Below are 22,638 nucleotides of genomic sequence, written 5' to 3'. Positions count from 1 at the left end.
GTCGACTGGATGGCGGCAGTGAGTCAAACATTTTTTGTTGTGTCGGAGGAGTTTCTCAATGACACGGAAATCCAAGCTGACAGCTTCTCACGCGGGCGCGGATGGTATTCGAGTGCATGTTGAGGGGTTTTCGAGTGCAGACATTTTTGCCACGAAATGGCGGAATGCCGAGTGCAGATAACACATGGCGATATCGTCGGCTCTATACTTGTCTTGTCCGGTCCATGCTTGTTTGAATGTACTACACTGTCCTTGGGGCCGGATGCAGAGCTCACCAGGATGTAAGAGGAGAAAAATACATGTATTTGCGAGAAGAAAACATGAATGAGCCTTGGATCCTGGTTCACTTCCTACACAAGGTACGCTGAGCTCTGCTAGTCCAGTCCTACGCTCAAATGCTCAATGCCAACTGTCACTCCTGATCGTCTTAGCTGTCCAAGTCCTGATCGTCGTCGGCGTCACGGTCGACACTGCGGGGATGCGATTCGTGTGTGTTTGCGTGGGCGGCAGCATCCTTTGTAACATCGAGGCCAGTACGTCTTGATTCTACGATCAGCTGCACCAATTGCTGGCACTCTAGGAAGACTTGCTTGCCTCCCTCGAAGTCGACAAGCCATCTATATCTACCACCCCGACTTGAGTAGGCTTGAATTGTGATAATCATGCTGATGTCCTCCTCTTCTCCGTTGACGACAACGGCAAAATCCTTTGCTATCTGCCAGCCATAAGGATTGTGCGGTTTCTTCGTCAACTTCTTTTCCAGGGATGGAATCGAAAACGTGCGGCAGTCGGGTGCATCAATGAAGAGTGCACCAGCGATTTTGCGTTGTCCCCCGCAAAGTTTCGTGGTAGGAAGATTTTTTTTGGCGACAGTCAGATCGAATTGCTTCCTGATTGACATCACTGCGAGAACGTGAGAACAAACCCACCCTGTCGACCAAAACATTTTGCAATCGCATCGGAAGAGCGCCCGTATTTCACGGATCTGTACAGCAACAACACTACGAGATGAGATGATAACAAACAGATCATTGTAGCATGAAACTTACATTATCCATCGAGATCACAGGATGGAGCTGTAGTTGAAATGTTTTGGCCCGATCTGAATGGTTCAGAATCTCCACCTCATGCAGACAGAGATAGTGGATGTTGATATCTTCCACCGTATCGGACTCCCTAAGTTTTCCGACCTTGGCTTCGAGGTATCTGTCGCAATTGCCAGATTAACTAAAGATTAAGGCGCATGGAACAGATAAGATGAGGAGGACCTACCTGTCGACTCTCACTTTCGTAACCTCACATGCAGGATCTGTATCTGTGTCCATGTATTCGGTTGCGTTGAACAGGAACGATCGTGGCACCCTCTTTCTGTTCACAACCTTCGTCTTCTTGTAGTACATCGATGAGCTAGTGTGGCGCACTGCCTGGTGAATGGTGTCGTCTGGAATTGGACCTGAGTACGTATAGATCCATTAGTCATCAGGCCCAATACCTCACTGTGTAACAGTGAGTACCTCCGGAGAAGTGGCTAATCGCGCTGGTCGGTGAGGCCGCGCTCATCAACGAGAAAACGCCAGGAATTGAGTCGTTGAGAACAACGCCTGTTTTCGCACGCTTTGCTGTCACGCCACAAGTTTTAATCACAGCGTTGTGTGACTCCAGGGGGTTTTGATTCGGAAGGGCACCGGGGGCGCCGCTTGTCGTGTACCATCGCGTCCACGTGTCTGTCAGGTATATTTTCTCGAACCAAGCCGCATATTCATGCTGCCCATCTGCCTGCCAGCGCTGCAAACACAGCTTTTTCGACACTGCCTCGAATTGTGCAGGCGTCCTCGTCTTATGCATCTGGGTAATGTTCACCTTGATATTGTTCTGGTAATAAGCTGATGAAGTCTCCACGGGCTTCAGCTGAATCCGCTACTCGTGACTCTTTCGCGTCAAGTGGGGGTAGCAGTCAAGCAATGTGATGTCCGGCCACACCTCCTTGTATGAATTCGCAATGCATGCGGCATGATCAAGACTCCCAAAGCGCACATTGAGATCCACACCAAACAAATCTGGGTTTTCTCCAAGACGGTTCGAAAAAGAGTCGTGAAAGCGAATTGATGCTCAGTTCGTACGAACATGTACGCCCAGGGCACGAAAGACTTGCTGTATTTCTTCTCGGCAGTGAAGTGCGACTGGTACGTTCCAAATGCAACCAGCACCCAGCCACCTAACATTGATCAAAAAACTGTTAATCAACAATCATCACTCGAGAGCACTAAAAGAAACGTACCATAGTGGAGCTTGTACGTTCCGTCGGTCGACGCAAATACTCCATCTTGGTCCTGTCCCTCTACAGCGTAGAGAACATTTCGAAAAACGCGTCTTGTCGTCATCACCAGTCCAAAAGACTCGTAGGTCTACCCTTCTTCATCGTCGAAGTGGCGAAAACACTTGAGTACCAGCGTTTCATTTCGAAACTGAGGCGGCTTCGACGAAAACGTTGTCTCATCAGTAGTTCTGTCAAAACCACCAGCACTGAAGAAGTCGAATGCGGAGTCACACAAGCGCAGGCCAGCCCATTCGCTGAGATCCGCAAAGCTTGCCACCTCGGTCTTCTTAGCGAGCGCATTCATCATGTAAGCTTTCCGTTTTTTCACTTGATCCCGGCTAGGAAGGATCGCTAAGAGATCCGGTCTGGCTTCGTATTGCCGTGCGAGCATCAGGAGAGCCTTCCATGGTCCAGCATTACTTGCGATAGCTGCGTCGATCTCCGATTTGAAAGTGGGGTGTATGCCTTGGCGCCTTCGCTCACTAAGTGTAATTGAATGTGAACCACGAGCTTCGACTGCAAAACAGCGACTATCACGATCGTCTTCTCCGTTGATCTCCATTACGCGGAAGTAGCGATTGCAGCTGCGGTGATCAACACACCTATAGACCTTGGCATGAAACCGCTTCCCCGTGTTGAACATGAACACGTAGCTGAACGCGTTTTGGAGCTGAATCGCGACTTGCGCGCTTTGCATCGTTTCATGAACCGAGATGCGTTGGTACCGTCCTCTGGTCGATGGACGACTCGGGCTATGCTCTCCCGTGGAGCTCTCCACCATTGCCCTGAACACAATGTGAAATGCACACGATAGGATAGATGAGTATGAAGTAGAAGCAATTTAGAGTATTACGGTGAACGTACGGCGAGCGTTGAATTTGCTCTTATCGTGTTGACGGAGAAGCGCTTGAAGGAAAGGAACTCTTACACTATGGACTGGCGTAGCTGGCGATGGAAGCACACTAACCCTAGCTCGTGGATCGCTTTGTAGACGAACGCCTGCTTATCGTTGCTGCAACATGTAGCTTACATTAGCTACGTCTGAACTAATGAAGGCAGAGCCTTGACGCATCTTCTTCCGTGCTCAAGCCTTAACCTCAGCAGTGCACTCGGTCATTCCCTGAAGTTGAACAAGGGACACTCGGTTTCACACCTTTCGAACAAAAAAATCACGGTGCACTCGATTTCCTAAAAAAAAAAGCACTCGAAAGAAATATCGTTCCTTCTCACGCAGCACGATGGCAAATCCGCCGACTCGCCCCTCTTGGCCATGCAGCACTCGGCAGCTTTTTCGGCCGTTTTGAAGTCAACGTTCCAGCACCCTTCAGTGATACAAGACTCTGGTTGCAACTGGGCGTTCGAAACGGAATAAATCGCCATCACGCATGTGATTAAGAGATAGCCACGAGCGTTAACTCTCATTCTTGGTCGAGATTTGGCAAAATCCAATGCCTGAAAAAAGGGAGTGATGTTGTCCAATCCGAACAAGTACTCGAAAGATAATGCATCGTACATTAGCCGACAATGGTCGTCACAGTATTGGAAAAGGTCGTTCAGTAATCTGAATACGGTCGTTACTAAACTTTGGTATTTGTAAGCCGTAATCCGATGAAGGTCGTGACTGATTTTATCAAGATTTGACAGAATGACGGTGAAAACTGCTGAACAATTAATACAGAAGTCCCTTCGATAACACTTCGGGACAGTCGTATATGTACCCCTATTTTTAAAGCAGGCTATAATTTCGAGCCGGTGCTTTGCTCTTTGGTGTGGCCAACACAAGAAGGCGAAATGTGTGTATCCCAATACCGTGCCACACAACGTCCCAGTGGGTCAAGAAGCGGTGTCACCCCTAAAGGCGTTGCCAATGACACGCAATCTCAATCGCTGATTGGTCCCATCCTTCTTTTGTAAGACCGACCCGTCTGAAATTGTGGGGGTCTTGATGCAGGCAATCAACTGATTTGATTTCTTGAATGTACTGGTTCCTCCAATCCTGGTCAGAAGAGCAGCAGTCATAGAACACTTCATAGTCGTCCACAGCAGGAGTAATAGGAGGAAGTGTTGCTACTTGCGTTAACTCGTCTTCAAAGGTCTTAGTCAACCTGTCTACGTCTTTTCGAGTACATATATGTAAAAGAACACTGATAGGACCTGTTACAAATGGCTCACAGCGAGCCATTTGTTTTTTCGGACGTTACGGCAACTATCTTAATTTGAGTTTTTTTTAGATACTTCAAAGAGGATTGTCTGTACACTATTTGTCATTTGCTTCCCTTACAATCATAAATCGGTATTGTTCTGTTTAAATTAGCTGCGAGGTCTGATATGGACAAGCAATTCACAAACCAAGCTCTTATCTCCAGATTGTACTGGATGAGAATCAGTTCTTTATTATTAAATAGAGGTCATTAAGCGAAGGGGATGTGTATTGGTGAACTACGTCTGAAAAGGCACACAAAGTGCTGACATTCGTCGAAATGCTGCTGAATCCGCCAGAAGAGAGCGTAGTCGTAGACGAAACCACTGAAATGGGTCGTAAGCAGGACCGGAAGAAGCAAATGTCATTCCTGGACAAGCGCGACATCATCACGGCATGTCCTCTTCTTCAGGGATCTAATATTCACTAGTCCTGAAGGCCCGTGTACTTTCAGTGTTTTCTAAAGACCGGCGCAGGTATCGAATTTTTAAGGCTCCAAGCTCCATATAAGGGGGGGGGGTCCACGCTCACGCTGAACAGTTTGGCAGTCGTGATGCAGCAATTGCCATAATGGAGATTGTATCCTTGTCACGGTACAGCTCTGGAAAGTGATTCCTCCGAATAGTGCTGAAAAGAGCCCGACGATATCACTCACTACAAAGAGAATTGTCTGTACAGAACGTGTTCCGCGTACTTCTCCGTATGAAGAGCTGATACCGTGGTTTACGGTACAACGAACAGCACCGTTTACTAGGGTTACAGCTCTAAAATTGCTTATGGTGCGAGCACAATTATTTGAAACGGAAATCGACGGATATCAACATAATAATAAAGAAGTAAGGGTATAGGACCGTCACTTCACAGCTCCTTTCTGTTGGACCAGCCTTTCAGTGGTGGCATTTCTACTTTTGTTTTCTACTTTACATTCCACCAAGCATTTCCAGTCATGCGTCTGACCTTCGTCATCGCACCCGCTATTTTCATTTTCAATTGAAGATATCGCCGCACGACTTTACCACGGGAAGAAACCATTCTATTAGCAAAAAAATTCTTCGAGCAAGCCAAGAGAACTGGGAGAAGCGTGGCCTCTTTGACACGATAAAATATCTTAGACAAGGCAGAGGCGATGAAAGTGGCGAAAAGTTTGATAAAAGATCCTACTCAGGCAAATAAGGTGTACAAGACGAGGGTTGCGAAAAAGTTCAATCTGAAAGATATTAAGGGCTAATAAAGTGTGGCGGGCCCCCATGTCGAAGTGACAGCTTGACAATATCTACGACGGAAACGACTTTCACCTTTACCGGAGGTTATTGCGTCTCATTAGATATAAGGCGGTTGCTGCTCCGATGGGACGAGACTTGACCCATAAACTGGTTAGTGAATTTCTACTTTCTACAACAGAGTAAATGCTACGGAAGAATTGGGCGGTATTAATAAAATACCCAAGGAAAATATGCACCTAGCGCCAGTCAAATTACGTCCTCAAAAACGAAATCACGTCAAAATCGCCCTGCTCATACGTTTGTTGGCGTCTGACGCTATGACAACGTTTGCGTTTTCTGTGCGTCTGTGCGCACACGATTTCATTTTACCCCTGTCGAATTTTCAATACAAACCGCTGCTATTTTTGGGAGTTAGCACATTGCTGTAGGCGCTAAACGCACGCAAAACACCACCGTGAAACACAAAATATACACCATACCGCGTTGACTGGCATCGCTGTAAAAGGATCTCAGCATGATCAACAGTTGATCAGCTACGCTCTAGAAACACGAAAACGACATAGGATGGCTAAATCAGTTTGAGCTCTCCTAGCACGCTATCGTCGCTCATTAAAAACTCCTCATATTACCCTACAGTTGCTTGCTTAAAGAATGTAGCGCCATCACCCCCGCGACCGGTAGGTGTATACACAAAAAAATACTACGATGCCAGGCGCAGTGGAGGTTCTGCGTGTCCAGCAACCGATCGTGGAATCTTAAACCATTAAATCGTTTTTTTGTTGATTGCGTCGTTCGCGTGAGGGCACTGCTGCGATATGTACTATTGTGTGATCTAGTATGACCCCATTGCTGACATACATTACTAGTACACATTAAGGTGCTTGGCTAAACTAGCATCAATAGTAGAAAGCTTAGAAATCTGGCTTGGGCCAAAGCAACCACAGGTCGCTAAAGATCCCAAGCACCCATTAAAAATGCTAGGAGTAAAAAGTGTTCGTGAAAACCCTTGGTAAATATCAAAGTCTTCAAAGTGCATACAGCTGCTGTGTTTCCCAGAGTTGAGAGCAACGCGATTATGACATGCCTCCCCAGTGTCAGAAGTAAGTACTCTACCCAAAAGTCACACACTAACTCGACTGAGTACGACCACAGGATTGTCAAACAAATTCTTCGTGATTGTTCCAGAGGTGGTTACATCCCACTTGCCTACTCGTAGGAGGTTCAATATTTAAATCTCCCGTCCAATCAGTGCTGGCAGTGGAAAGATATGACGTCTCTACAACGGAGTTTAAACATCCATTGTCTTTTAAAGGAACAAACAGACGTACAGACAACGGTGAAATCCGTCCGGTGTATGAACATTATCCTTCATATAAAAGAAAATTATTACGCGTGACAGGAATACCCGCCCAGCTACTTGATTGGTTGAAAGTGGCAGTTTCAGCTCAACGTCTGAACACGAAGTACAAAAACGATTCCAAAATGTACAAAACCAATTCAGCAATCAACTCATCCTGGGACAAAAACGCCCAAATACGGCATACGGATTGGCTGAAACTATTTTATTAGTGGAAAAACCATGTTGAATATCATCAACTTAATTTTAGTATTGGTTTTAATCACCAATCATCCATTTTTATTTATTAGACAACCAATCGCTCGGTCTTGACAAAATGATTTGGCCAATCCAAATGGTAAGGGCTAGGTTGGGCCTAATCGGAGTTGATATCGGGTCGGAGGTGACACGCAAAATATGGATATGCTAATACAATGTTCAAGATGTTGACATATCACATGCATAAAGTGATTTCTCCGACTTCTCCGACCGGTGTAATCATTTCAGTACACTAGACTCAATTTTCGCAGTCTACAATTTGCTTAGTTATACAAAATCTTGAGCACTACAGACGTCGACAACTGGCAGGCGGCAGCTCTAGCGAGCTCGCTTCGTCATTACAATACATCCAACAGCCTGTGGGAGGAGACGTATTAAGAGTAATTACTGCTGAAGTATTATAAACTAGTAGTAGTATACTAAATGAACAGAGCAGTAGATAGCATTCATCAATCCCACGCGTTATTTATTTATTTACTTAAGCACTTCAACTCAATAGCAACACGGCGCCAACATTCTCCTGTCCCTCAGCATGCGTACCTTTCTACTACTGCTCATGGCTACGTCCACCTTGGCACCGGTTCCGAACGTGTATCTCCGTCTTACGCGGAACTTCCAGCTGGAGCAGCGCCACGCTGATCCACAACTCAACCTTCCTGACCTCGGGAGTCGCATCCTCCACCTCCATGATCTCCATCTTGGCCTATTCCGCTTAAAATATCTACTCTTTAATCGCGTCGGTCTCCGTCGCAGCCACGATCACGATCTGTGCGGGCAGCTCGGCAATACTTGCGAGGTGCAGACGCGCAGTAAAAGCAGCGACATCACCTGCATCGAACCCGTTTCGTTCACTTCGACCATCGTGTGCAGCCCCACGGCCAGGTCCAGGTCGCGACACCGCCACGAGATATCCGGCTGACGCAACACATCCAACCGCTCCACCGCGTTCCAGACGCCACCACGAATACACCCGAACAACCCCACCGTGCTGCAGATCCGTAATCCGGACCATCAGCGCCATATCCCACTCGCCACGCTACTGCCAGCACACCTGCACGTTGGCCCTCACGCATGTCGAACATCGGCCCGCTCAATGGCGCGTCCGTGAGTTTCCGCGTCCACGAACCAGAACGCCGACCACACGGCAGCGCTGTCAAACAACGCGCCGTCCACGTCCAGCTCGACCATCGCCAGCAGTGCCTTCCTCACCTTCCCGGCTCTCCACATCATCCACCCGCTGCCACCGCCCCGCTGTTACCGTTGCTGCTGTGTCCGCCACCCGCACGCCGCCCTTTCGCGGACGTCGCCACCCTTGCTCACCACCTCATTCACTCTGCTCCCTCACGCCTCTTCCACTCTAGCTCGCCGCCGTCGCCACCATTGTCGCCACTCCACTCGCTCGCCGTCCGAACGATCTCTCCCTCTTTCTCCCTCTTTTTTTTAACTTAGGAAAAGTGCAATTTTAAAAAATAAATGCATAAATTTTAACAAGTACATGTAGTATTTTTGTTTAAACCACGTTTTATGTAACGGTCGGAGGTTGTCGGAGGTCGGAGATTTTATGCTATGGATGAATATAGTGATCTTTCCGACAGATAAATTTTATAGGTTACGACCAGAGTGGATTTAATAAGCACATTAGCCAATCACCTTTCTTATTTCGCTGCTTTTAGCCAATAATATGTGTTAGGGGTAGGGGTTGAACTCCGACACTTTCCGACATATATTTGTCGGAAGTCAAGGCAGAAATATGAATATACGAATACAATAATCAAATTAAAAAAATATTTGGCAAATATTCTATCAATTCGGACATCTAGGCTGAAGCAGGAATATCCCTAATGTAGGAGTTCAATAGATGAGAGCCACTAATTACTTTTCAAAAACAGAAGAGACAGCTCAGCATGAGCCTCTCGGCCTTCGTTCCTACGAACACGCAAAAGGCGCGTTCAACTGCGATTGCAGCATTCAAGCGGATGCTGGAGGAGGAGCATGTTAGTTTGGAATTTGTCCAAGCTAGCATTCTTCTCGACACCTCTGGCAAACGCTTAGCGGCAACAATGGACCGATTTGGTTTCTATTTGGCCACTAACGAAGGTAAGAAAGGTAAACTTGCAAGGAACACTGCGTCCTCATACTATAGAAACGTAAAGCTATGGTTATTTGATGTGTATCCTCACTTGCGTGTAGTTACTGAATTGATATTGTTAAAGCAAGGAAAGACGTTAGATAAACACTGCTTAAAACGTGAAAATGGAGGGTTAACTAACAAAGCTCCTCCTTGTACTAAGGAGGATTTAAAGGCTTTAGTACGTTACGTTTACAGCAATGCACGAGTCAACGCAGACTACCAAGACGCTGCCATGGCGTGCTTAATGTGGCACTGCTTTGGTCGATCATCAGACCTCTGCTACGTCCAGAAGCAACATGTGTCGGTGTCATCTGACGGCGTGTTTTATCTGCGTTTGCTCCGCGTAAAGACTTCCGAAGAACAAGGCCTCACGCTTGTCCCCGACAAGGACGACTTCTTGACGTGTCCACTGCACTCGCTAGCAGTAGCGCTGGCAACACAAGAAGCCCCTAGCCCATCGCTACTTGGTCACTTGCCAGCGCTAACTCCACAGACAAGTGCTACGCTTGATGCCGGAGCTCCACTGCACGACTTGCTTTCCTTGACCCCCGACACACTTCACGTTGCCGTTGCCCCGCGACCTACAAGTCCTCAAGACACAGTTAGCAGAAACTCACCCGCTCCAATCCCGACGCTGGACAAAGGCGTGAAACGAGGCGAGGACAGCATGCAGACCACGTCAACAGGATGCTGAAGCGCGTAAACGAGCCTGCAGGGGTCAAGGCGGAGCTGAGCTCTCATTCCTTTCGGCGAGGAGGTGCTCAGCACGCTAATGGCGACGACCGACTTGCTGCTCAGTGGATCTTCGACCGTGGTGCTTGGGATATGACGAAGACAAACAAGGCCTTTGCCTATATCACCAACACTGCGAGGGAAGACAGGAAGGTGGCGCGCGTCTTGAGCGGCTGGAGTGCTGACGCTGCTCCTAAGGTGATCGACACGGCTTTGCTGGACTGCACGGCGCTCGAGCATCTTGAACGGTTACAAGAGCTGTTGTTCGCCACCTGTACAGGTCTCAAAGAGCGCAGACTAAACGTGAGTACAAAGGTTCTCAGCGTACTCACAGCTTACCTTGTCCGACACTATCCTCAGCTCAAGGCTCTTGCCCCTGGATCACCCATCGTCATGCGCGTTGAAGAGTGCCTGGTTGCTGCTGACATCCCACTTGCGGACTTGCTGAAGTGGTCTATAGCGCTGAACGAGAAAGCCGATGTACCTGCTCAAGACAAAGAAGAAACCCAAGAAGCAACGCACACGTGTCCGGCAATGAATCATCTTTTGGCTGTCATTCAAGAGTTAGTTGCATCCAATCGCGTCCTAGCAGAACGCATGACCATCGTCGAGGCTGCGCTACTCAAGTCGAAGTCCAGCTGCGTAAACAAGGCAGCAGCTGAAGAGCAACAACAAGAACAAGAATCGTCAGATCAAGAGCCAAAGCCTAAGCGAAGGAAAAAGCAAGCAACGAACCTGTCCGCCACGTGGTACGAGTGGTACACTAAGACGCCTCCTGTGTGGAGCAGTACTGACCGTCAAAAGAAGTCCGAGTCGCGCCACGTCGTCGCATTCATGAAGATCTTCTTGCCAGATGGCATCGCGTTAGACATCCAAGCGGAGGACTACAAAGACCAAGTTCTCGACGCCGGTCGCAGGGCAGAAGAAGCTGTTCTCGGGTTCCTAAAGTCGCAAGGCGTTAATGCGAAGGGAGCTGGCAGTGTTCTGCGCGCGCTACGACCATTCCACAAGTCTGGGGCGTTGGATGATCGCATAGGCGCGTACAAACGCCTCCTTGCCACCGGGAGAATAGTTGACCCTGCTCCAGGAGACACTAAAGACATACTCGCTGTGATGGGGAGCGTCTAAACACTCTTGAATACAAATGCATTCACAGTTAGTACAGTTAGTTACAATACAACGCATTTCGTACAGCGAACTGCTTCTTCACCACCAACAAACCTGGTGCTGCACCTCACAATGTTGAACACACAGCACGAGCTCCTTCAACGGCAGCACGAATCATCGCCGGTCTCTCTAGCACAAACCAACGCCGTTCTAGGCAGCAACGTCAGCACGAACCAGCACCGCCCTATCTAGCAGTTTGATTCGCAAAGTTTAGTAGCAAATCACATATAGGTAAACCGGCAGTAGGGAATCGGACCCCCCGCTCGTTACCATCCGAGCGCTGCACCAGCAGTGCCGGCGGGAGTTGTGCTTGTAGGCGGCATAGTATCGATGCTTGTGGTATGAGGTCTGCGAGGTGGCCGGCGAAAAATGAGGACTGAGCCGCCAACAGCTCTGTCGGCAATAGCTGGCGTCGTTTTATTGGCTGAGTAAAAAACCTGGATGAGGTTTAATATGTCGCGCTCTATCATTGGCCTATAAATAACCCTGATTTAAATGAGTGGCCAGTGCTACAGATGTCAGTAATATGGGCCGTGATGTCAGTGTAATGAAACCCACTCTATTAGAGGCCCCTCATCCTCGACTTCGGTCTCATTCATGATTTTGCTGTCTAGAGTGAACAGCGCTCTGAGCTCCATAATGCTACAAATACGTTAAAACGGGTTTTCTCGGCCTACAGGCCGCTACAGAGCATTTCCTTGCGCCTGTGATCTCCCTTTTGAAAGCTGACTGGGTTTGTTGTCGTACTTATGATAGTTAGCGTACTTAGTGTGCTCGCACTTAACTTACTTCTCTAAACCTAGCTACTCCGCTGATTTGATTGGTGGATTCAATGGATGTCCCATTTGTCGGAATCCGTCGGAAAGGGGTAGGGTGTCGGAACGGTTGCGATATGGATGAATATAGTGATCTTTCCGACAGATAAATTTTATAGTTACGACCAGAGTGGATTTAATAAGCACATTAGCCAATCACCTTTCTTATTTCGCTGCTTTTAGCCAATAATATGTGTTAGGGGTAGGGGTTGAACTCCGACACTTTCCGACATATATTTGTCGGAAGTCAAGGCAGAAATATGAATATACGAATACAATAATCAAATTAAAAAAATATTTGGCAAATATTCTATCAATTCGGACATCTAGGCTGAAGCAGGAATATCCCTAATGTAGGAGTTCAATAGATGAGAGCCACTAATTACTTTTCAAAAACAGAAGAGACAGCTCAGCATGAGCCTCTCGGCCTTCGTTCCTACGAACACGCAAAAGGCGCGTTCAACTGCAATTGCAGCATTCAAGCGGATGCTGGAGGAGGAGCATGTTAGTTTGGAATTTGTCCAAGCTAGCATTCTTCTCGACACCTCTGGCAAACGCTTAGCGGCAACAATGGACCGATTTGGTTTCTATTTGGCCACTAACGAAGGTAAGAAAGGTAAACTTGCAAGGAACACTGCGTCCTCATACTATAGAAACGTAAAGCTATGGTTATTTGATGTGTATCCTCACTTGCGTGTAGTTACTGAATTGATATTGTTAAAGCAAGGAAAGACGTTAGATAAACACTGCTTAAAACGTGAAAATGGAGGGTTAACTAACAAAGCTCCTCCTTGTACTAAGGAGGATTTAAAGGCTTTAGTACGTTACGTTTACAGCAATGCACGAGTCAACGCAGACTACCAAGACGCTGCCATGGCGTGCTTAATGTGGCACTGCTTTGGTCGATCATCAGACCTCTGCTACGTCCAGAAGCAACATGTGTCGGTGTCATCTGACGGCGTGTTTTATCTGCGTTTGCTCCGCGTAAAGACTTCCGAAGAACAAGGCCTCACGCTTGTCCCCGACAAGGACGACTTCTTGACGTGTCCACTGCACTCGCTAGCAGTAGCGCTGGCAACACAAGAAGCCCCTAGTCCATCGCTACTTGGTCACTTGCCAGCGCTAACTCCACAGACAAGTGCTACGCTTGATGCCGGAGCTCCACTGCACGACTTGCTTTCCTTGACCCCCGACACACTTCACGTTGCCGTTGCCCCGCGACCTACAAGTCCTCAAGACACAGTTAGCAGAAACTCACCCGCTCCAATCCCGACGCTGGACAAAGGCGTGAAACGAGGCGAGGACAGCATGCAGAGCCACGTCAACAGGATGCTGAAGCGCGTAACCGAGCCTGCAGGGGTCAAGGCGGAGCTGAGCTCTCATTCCTTTCGGCGAGGAGGTGCTCAGCACGCTAATGGCGACGACCGACTTGCTGCTCAGTGGATCTTCGACCGTGGTGCTTGGGATATGACGAAGACAAACAAGGGCCTTTGCCTATATCACCAACACTGCGAGGGAAGACAGGAAGGTGGCGCGCGTCTTGAGCGGCTGGAGTGCTGACGCTGCTCCTAAGGTGATCGACACGGCTTTGCTGGACTGCACGGCGCTCGAGCATCTTGAACGGTTACAAGAGCTGTTGTTCGCCACCTGTACAGGTCTCAAAGAGCGCAGACTAAACGTGAGTACAAAGGTTCTCAGCGTACTCACAGCTTACCTTGTCCGACACTATCCTCAGCTCAAGGCTCTTGCCCCTGGAACACCCATCCTCTGGCGGTGGCGTTGAAGAGTGCCTGGTTGCTGCTGACATCCCACTTGCGGAACTGCTGAAGTGGTTCTATAATGCTGAAAGAAAAAAACCCAAGTTACCTGCTCCAGAACAAAAAAGAAACCCAAAAACCAAGCCACACCGTCCCGCCAAGAAATCATCTTTGGTGTCATTCAGAATTATTGCATCATGCTCTACAAAGCTGACTCTCAGTGCGCTATCATCAAGTCCAGCTGCGTAAACAAGGCAGCAGCTGAAGAGCAACAACAAGAACAAGAATCGTCAGATCAAGAGCCAAAGCCTAAGCGAAGGAAAAAGCAAGCAACGAACCTGTCCGCCACGTGGTACGAGTGGTACACTAAGACGCCTCCTGTGTGGAGCAGTACTGACCGTCAAAAGAAGTCCGAGTCGCGCCACGTCGTCGCATTCATGAAGATCTTCTTGCCAGATGGCATCGCGTTAGACATCCAAGCGGAGGACTACAAAGACCAAGTTCTCGACGCCGGTCGCAGGGCAGAAGAAGCTGTTCTCGGGTTCCTAAAGTCGCAAGGCGTTAATGCGAAGGGAGCTGGCAGTGTTCTGCGCGCGCTACGACCATTCCACAAGTCTGGGGCGTTGGATGATCGCATAGGCGCGTACAAACGCCTCCTTGCCACCGGGAGAATAGTTGACCCTGCTCCAGGAGACACTAAAGACATACTCGCTGTGATGGGGAGCGTCTAAACACTCTTGAATACAAATGCATTCACAGTTAGTACAGTTAGTTACAATACAACGCATTTCGTACAGCGAACTGCTTCTTCACCACCAACAAACCTGGTGCTGCACCTCACAATGTTGAACACACAGCACGAGCTCCTTCAACGGCAGCACGAATCATCGCCGGTCTCTCTAGCACAAACCAACGCCGTTCTAGGCAGCAACGTCAGCACGAACCAGCACCGCCCTATCTAGCAGTTTGATTCGCAAAGTTTAGTAGCAAATCACATATAGGTAAACCGGCAGTAGGGAATCGGACCCCCCGCTCGTTACCATCCGAGCGCTGCACCAGCAGTGCCGGCGGGAGTTGTGCTTGTAGGCGGCATAGTATCGATGCTTGTGGTATGAGGTCTGCGAGGTGGCCGGCGAAAAATGAGGACTGAGCCGCCAACAGCTCTGTCGGCAATAGCTGGCGTCGTTTTATTGGCTGAGTAAAAAACCTGGATGAGGTTTAATATGTCGCGCTCTATCATTGGCCTATAAATAACCCTGATTTAAATGAGTGGCCAGTGCTACAGATGTCAGTAATATGGGCCGTGATGTCAGTGTAATGAAACCCACTCTATTAGAGGCCCCTCATCCTCGACTTCGGTCTCATTCATGATTTTGCTGTCTAGAGTGAACAGCGCTCTGAGCTCCATAATGCTACAAATACGTTAAAACGGGTTTTCTCGGCCTACAGGCCGCTACAGAGCATTTCCTTGCGCCTGTGATCTCCCTTTTGAAAGCTGACTGGGTTTGTTGTCGTACTTATGATAGTTAGCGTACTTAGTGTGCTCGCACTTAACTTACTTCTCTAAACCTAGCTACTCCGCTGATTTGATTGGTGGATTCAATGGATGTCCCATTTGTCGGAATCCGTCGGAAAGGGGTAGGGTGTCGGAACGGTTGCGATATGGCTCGTTGTCTGTATGTTCAAAAGGAACAGTGTACTTTTGGCTACCGTCAGCGTCCGAATAGTGGACACTGTGTGCAGACGCAAGTAAAAAATTTCTTCATGAGCAATATGCCGATTAGTGGACTGTCATCTTACCCCCCTAGTGGAGTGTGGTCTGCGTCCGTCATTCCGTCCGTAACGGGCTAGGGCTAATAATCCTCACGCTAATACGCGCGTTCTACTGGCTGCCGAGCGCAGCAAAGGCGGCGTCGATTGGCTAAAATCGAATTATGTGGTGTACACACTGTATGTGGTCAACACATCGTACTTAAAATGCACCACTCAAATTTCATTTTGCTCTCATTTTCAGCTGCGGCTCGCAAGGCCACGCAAAGGGCGCTGCCTGTGCACGCGTTAATTAGCATTAATAGGAGGCGCCGACGTGCACACACATACAATATCGTCGTAGGAGCTGTTGAAAATTTTTGTAGGTCCTGGTGACTTATATTTAGGCCTCAATCGAAACTTTAGTGGCTATTGGATATAGAATGATATTTAAGGCTTCATAGTACTTTTCTAAAAATCAAACTTACAATATGTTTTGAGTAGTACTATTATCAATACATTTCATATTTTTCCTTGCAGCTATTTGTAGTAGTAGTACACATAGTTATTATATCAGCGTTTTATAATAAATAACAATTGTATTACCATTAATAATAATGTGAAAAAATAAAAAATGACTATTGTGGCTTACACCCCTGCACTCCACACTGCCTCCGGGGAAAAGTATCATCTTCCTCTGTATTTTTGCACGTAGTGTGCGACCTTAACATATTGTGTGAACTTTCCAGCAATATATGCTATGTACATCAAACAAAATCGGACCAGCGTTTGTGATTCAGCTGGCGCGGAGGCACGTGACTCAGCAAGAACACGAAACACGAAAGAACACCGACCCACACTATGTAGACGATGGGATAGAAGAGCAACACGAAGCACGGAAGGTCATGGACGATGATAGAAGACTTAGCCGATGCAAACCACAAAGTTGTATGCGTAGCGCGAAAGACGGAAGAACACGCAGTCATGAAAAGGACAGAAGGTCAAGAATAGGACGAAAGCGTACGAGCCACGGATGGGAACTAAATATATAAACACCCCAGCATGCTGAAAAGCACGGCTACGGAAGAGCACGCAGCGGTAAGAGTGCACTAACAGCAATTCTCCCATAGCATCACGGTAGAGCACGGAGCACGGTCGACGGACCAGACATATAGACGCGGGAGACCATAAACGTGAAAACACCGAGCATTTGAGCACAATACCAGGGTAGAACCGGATCTTACCGAGCCAGGGATCACGATACTACGGTAGCTCATAATAGAGCGGACGGCAGACCAGCGCCGACACGACAAAATAAAACGATGACTTGGACGGTGGCCAAGACACTAAGCCATGATAGAAATGCGGCCACTGGAGCTGTAGACGCGAAATCACCGAGCCACGGAGCACTATATCAGTGTAGAACCTGAGCTTACCATGCCACGGAGAACAATAGCGCATTAGAATTCGATTGCACGGACGGCAGACCAGCCACGAAATGGAAGGGGGCTCGGGGTGACCACGATTGTGGAGGACGATGCCGCTGAAGAGCACGCTAACATGGGCAATGCAGATGCAATCTGCGAGCACAATACCATAGACAGCAAAACCATATCGCAATTACACGATGGCGTTATAACGCGGTCGATGAAGCCTCACCAGACGAGCCCGATACACGGGTGCTGGAACAACACGACTGCGTGGAGGCACCAAACCACGGAAAAGCACCCTTCGGCTAGAGAACCAGCAATGGGAGGCGAACGGTCACGAAATACTGTGTATCAGGAAGCCGGTGCAGCCACGAAATGTTTGAGAGCAGGAAATAGTTAGCAGCCACGAAAGACGCAGTACTAAAAAACATGAACCCAAAAGAGAGAGCTCTTAACCACTAAGCAGCGTGTGCCACGGGTGAGCAGGGAACCACGAAGCCAGGAAGATCACGGAAGAGCGCCGGCCACTGTAGAACATGAGATCTAACCTGTAGTACGGGGTAACGGAAGCGTTCCAAACCACGATATTATACGGGGCCGAATGAGACTACGGAAAGGCAAGTGGTTAAATACACGATGCCAAGATCTACGGGGTGAACCACGCTCTCAAAACACGCGACACCAAGAAGCACTTAAATTTGCGGCCACCTCATCTCCAACAAATCATGGCACTCCGCCGCGTAGCGGCGGCGAACGGCTAGTCTTAAACATCTACTGCAGCAACCTGTCTGTCCGTCACACTAAATTGTCGTGCCTGTCACGCTTTTCCGGACAAATCATTGGATAAAATAATTTAAATATTTCTACTGGCTGCCAAGCGCAGCGAAGGTGGCCTTAATTGGTTAAAACTAGAATGTGTAGTTGACATCAATAAATGCATGTGTTTCCCAGTTTACATATGGGGATTTGCACAAAGCTAATACATTATCCGAAGGCGGCATCGTTTTAATATTTTATACTTTTTCATAATGCATTGATATTTGAGTACTAAACGGAGGGCAGGGTGCTTAGCGTATTCCGAGGACATGGTTTAAGTATACTAAATACTCTGTACTCAGTAGGATCTGCGAGTTACACTGACTAAAATGATAATTTCAATTTTTTTATTGTAAAGATATTAACATTATTAATAATAAGTTATCTGAGTGGGTTTCTGGTATTGCTAAATCGTACATGTTACATGTACAGCAGTAGCCGGTCGTGTGGGCTTGCCGTAAGAACAAAGCTGTGCTTATAAACGTTGTCACTAGATCCACAAAGATAGATAGTTTAGATTGACGTGGAAAAGAAGTAATATGTGCTGATGACAATTACTACTGTATTGTTTCCTAAGCGTTTATTTAGACAACAAAATTCTGATACTTCTTAATAGGCAGACGCGTTGCCGACAAGGCGTAGAATAAGGTTTTACATGCAGCGGTTAGATAACAACACAACACGAGAGGTGTAAATTATGGTTATTATAAGTAGGCCCGTAAAGAAACGTTAATCAACTTAGAGCCTAATATACGTTTAACCATCCTGGAATCATCGTTTAAGTATCAAATAAAAGGACCGCCGTCAACCAAACGGCGTCTTGCGCCGCAACGGTTATTTTCCAAAGCCTACAGTATAACCATTACAGGCACAGGATTGGAGTGTCTAATGACTAATCTGAATCAGCACAAAATGAACACACTTCAATGCATAAGAAAATGCTACAGCCTGAATATTTTTATTAAATATTCAAACTGTTACACTTTTAATTTTCTTTCAAAGTAGCGAGTTTGGTATGCGAAGTGGTTAATAGTCAGTTTATTACAAGCTTAACCAGGCAGTACAAGCGGGTATTTGATGCAAGCTGGACAGATATTCTTTGCATTGTTGCAATCTAGGTTTCAGAAACGGCCCGTGAAATCGATCACGACGCTAAACTAAATATATTATTTAGCGTTTTTAGACTGAAGTGCAGGTGCTTCTGGGTGGAAGATTAAGGTACAGTGATCGCCAACAACAACAAAGAGACTTTGCCAAGATCACTAGCGTAATCGTTTATGAGCATGGTAAGTATGATGCTAGGGTCTCAGTCTTTTGTACCGGTAGAAATATTTACACGGCTTACTGGGAGCTCAGCAATTTGTAGCAAAAGAAACGCAGATTTATGAAATTTAAGAAGTCGATTTAGGCACATGGGGGACTCAGAGGATTTGGACTAATTATCCCGCCAAAGCGAAGCGAAGGCGGGAAGGCAAAAATCTAGAGTAAAACCTAAATTTCCGCCGCGTAGCGGCGGCGCTCGGCTAGTCTTAAACATCTACTGCAGCAACCTGTCTGTCCGTCACACTAAATTGTCGTGCCTGTCACGCTTTTCCGGACAAATCATTGGATAAAATAATTTAAATATTCCTACTGGCTGCCGAGCGCAGCGAAGGTGGCTTCAATTGGTTAAAACTAGAATGTGTAGTTGACATCAATAAATGCATGTGTTTCCCAGTTTACATATGGGGATTTGCACAAAGTCCGAAGGCGGCATCGTTTAAATATTAAATACTTTTTCATAATGCATGTTGTTATTGATATTTGAATACTACAGTAAACGGAGGGTAGGGTGCTTAGCGTAGACGTAAGCATGCGTGTTTGCGAGGACATGGTTTAAGTATACTAAATACTCTGTACTCAGTAGGATCTGTGTGTTACACTGACTAAAATGAAATTTCATTTTTCTTACTGCAAAAATATTAGCATTAATAAGTTATCTGAGTGGGTTTCTGGTATTGCTAAATCGTACATGTTACATGTACAGCAGTAGCCGGTCGTGTAGACTGGCCGTAAGAGCAAAACTGTGCTTATAAACGTTGTCACTTGATCCACAAAGATATATAGTGTTAGATTGACGTGTGAACAAAAAGAAGTTATATGTGCTGATGACAATTACTACTGTAAGCGAATTGAACTTGACCATTGTTTCCTTAGCGTTTTTTTAGACAACAAAATTCTGATACTTCTTAATAGGTAGACGCGTTGCCGACAAGGGCGTAGAATAAGGTTTTATATGCAGTGGTAAGATAACAGCACAACATGAGAGGTGTAAATTATGGTTTTTATAAGTAGGCCCGTAAAGAAACGTTAATCAACTTAGAGCCTGGAATCATCAATTAAGTATCAAATAAAAATACCGCCGTCAACAACAACAACAGCAAGGCGTCTTGCGTTTTATATATCAAAGGCTATAACCATAACAGGCGCAGATTGGAGTGTCTAATGACTAATTCTGAATCAGCACAAAATGAACACACTTCAAGGCATAAAAAATGCTACAGCTTGAATATTTTTATTAAATATTCAAACTGTAGCACTTTTAATTTTCTTTCAAAGTAGCGAGTTTGGTTTGCGAAGTGGTTAATAGTCAGTTTATTACAAGCTTAACCAGGCAGTACAAGCGGGTATTTGATGCAAGCTGGACAGATATTCTTTGCATTGATGCAATCTAGGTTTCAGAAACGGCCCGTGAAATCGAGCACGACGCTAAACTAAATATATTATTTAGCGATTTTAGACTGAAGTGCAGGTGCTTCTGGGTGGAAGATTAAGGTACAGTGATAGCCAACAACAATAAAGAGACTTTGCTCAAGATCACTAGCGTAATCGTTTATGAGCATGGTAAGTATGATGCTAGGGGCTCAGTCTTTTGTACCGGTAGAAATATTTACACGGCTAACTGGGAGCTCAGCATTTTGTAGTAAATGAAACGCAGATTTATGAAATTAAAGAAGTCGATTTAGGCACATATGGGACTCAGAGGATTTGGACTAATTATCTCGCCGAAGCGAAGCGAAGGCGGGAAGCCAAAAATCTGGAGTAAAACCGAAATTTGCGCCGCGTAGCGGCGGCGAACGGCTAGTCTTAAACATCTACTGCAGCAACCTGTCTGTCCGTCACACTAAATTGTCGTGCCTGTCACGCTTTTCCGGACAAATCATTGGATAAAATAATTTAAATATTCCTACTGGCTGCCGAGCGCAGCAAAGGTGTCTTCAATTGGTTAAAACTAGATTGTGTAGTTGACATCAATAAATGCATGTGTTTCCCAGTTTACATATGGGGATTTGCGCAAAGTCCGAAGGCGGCATCGTTTAAATATTAAATACTTTTTCATAATGCATGTTGTTATTGATATTTGAATACTACAGTAAACGGAGGGCAGGGTGCTTAGCGTACACGTAAGCATGCGTGTTTCCGAGGACATGGTTTAAGTATACTAAATACTCTGTACTCAGTAGGATCTGTGTGTTACACTGACTAAAATGAAATGTCATTTTTTTACTGCAAAAATATTAGCATTAATAAGTTATCTGAGTGGGTTTCTGGTATTGCTTAATCGTACATGTTACATGTACAGCAGTAGCCGGTCGTGTAGACTGGCCGTAAGAACAAAACTGTGCTTATAAACGTTGTCACTTGATCCACAAAGATATATAGTGTTAGATTGACGTGTGAACAAAAAGAAGTTATATGTGCTGATGACAATTACTACTGTAAGCGAATTGAACTTGACCATTGTTTCCTTAGCGTTTTTTTAGACAACAAAATTCTGATACTTCTTAATAGGTAGACGCGTTGCCGACAAGGGCGTAAAATAAGGTTTTATATGCAGTGGTAAGATAACAGCACAACATGAGAGGTGTCAATTTTGGTTATTATAAGAAGGCCCGTAAAGAAACGTTAATCAACTTAGAGCCTAATCTACGTTTAACCATCCTGGAATCATCGTTTAAGTATCAAATAAAAATACCGCCGTCAACAAAAGGCGTCGTGCGACGCATCGTTATATCCAAAGGCTACAGTATAACCATAACAGGCACAGATTGGAGTGTCTAATGACTAATTCTGAATCAGCACAAAATGAACACACTTCAATGCATAAGAAAATGCTACAGCCTGAATATTTTTATTAAATATTCAAACTGTTACACTTTTAATTTTCTTTCAAAGTAGCGAGTTTGGTATGCGAAGTGGTTAATAGTCAGTTTATTACAAGCTTAACCAGGCAGTACAAGCGGGTATTTGATGCAAGCTGGACAGATATTCTTTGCATTGTTGCAATCTAGGTTTCAGAAACGGCCCGTGAAATCGATCACGACGCTAAACTAAATATATTATTTAGCGTTTTTAGACTGAAGTGCAGGTGCTTCTGGGTGGAAGATTAAGGTACAGTGATCGCCAACAACAACAAAGAGACTTTGCCAAGATCACTAGCGTAATCGTTTATGAGCATGGTAAGTATGATGCTAGGGTCTCAGTCTTTTGTACCGGTAGAAATATTTACACGGCTTACTGGGAGCTCAGCAATTTGTAGCAAAAGAAACGCAGATTTATGAAATTAAAGAAGTCGATTTAGGCACATGGGGGACTCAGAGGATTTGGACTAAGTATCCTCGCCAAAGCGAAGCGAAGGCGGGAAGG

At 46.3% G+C, this 22,638-nt stretch overlaps 2 protein-coding genes across 2 annotated transcripts; both read right to left on the bottom strand.

The window, feature by feature from the left end:
• Nucleotides 1-427: 427 nt before the first annotated feature.
• On the bottom strand, nt 428-3,697 carry PITG_18663 (uncharacterized protein; the record flags this gene model as incomplete). The annotated part of the gene is made up of 10 exons (XM_002997252.1): nt 428-890; nt 930-985; nt 1,050-1,206; nt 1,273-1,441; nt 1,515-1,872; nt 2,121-2,215; nt 2,279-2,338; nt 2,801-3,102; nt 3,285-3,329; nt 3,573-3,697. 10 exons carry the CDS (start codon nt 3,695-3,697, stop codon nt 428-430), a joined length of 1,830 nt encoding a protein of 609 aa, XP_002997298.1.
• Nucleotides 3,698-7,902: 4,205 nt separating this feature from the next.
• On the bottom strand, nt 7,903-8,543 carry PITG_18662 (uncharacterized protein; the record flags this gene model as incomplete). The annotated part of the gene is made up of 3 exons (XM_002997251.1): nt 7,903-8,058; nt 8,184-8,343; nt 8,425-8,543. The coding sequence occupies 3 exons, from the start codon at nt 8,541-8,543 to the stop codon at nt 7,903-7,905; spliced, it is 435 nt and encodes a 144-aa protein (XP_002997297.1).
• Between the last annotated feature and the right edge of the window lie 14,095 nt (nt 8,544-22,638).

Source organism: Phytophthora infestans, genomic scaffold (genome assembly GCF_000142945.1).
Source record: "Phytophthora infestans T30-4 supercont1.79 genomic scaffold, whole genome shotgun sequence".
Lineage (NCBI taxonomy): Eukaryota > Oomycota > Peronosporomycetes > Peronosporales > Peronosporaceae > Phytophthora > Phytophthora infestans.
Note: the sequence above shows the minus strand (reverse complement) of the source record. Positions and strands in the feature narration are given on the sequence as shown.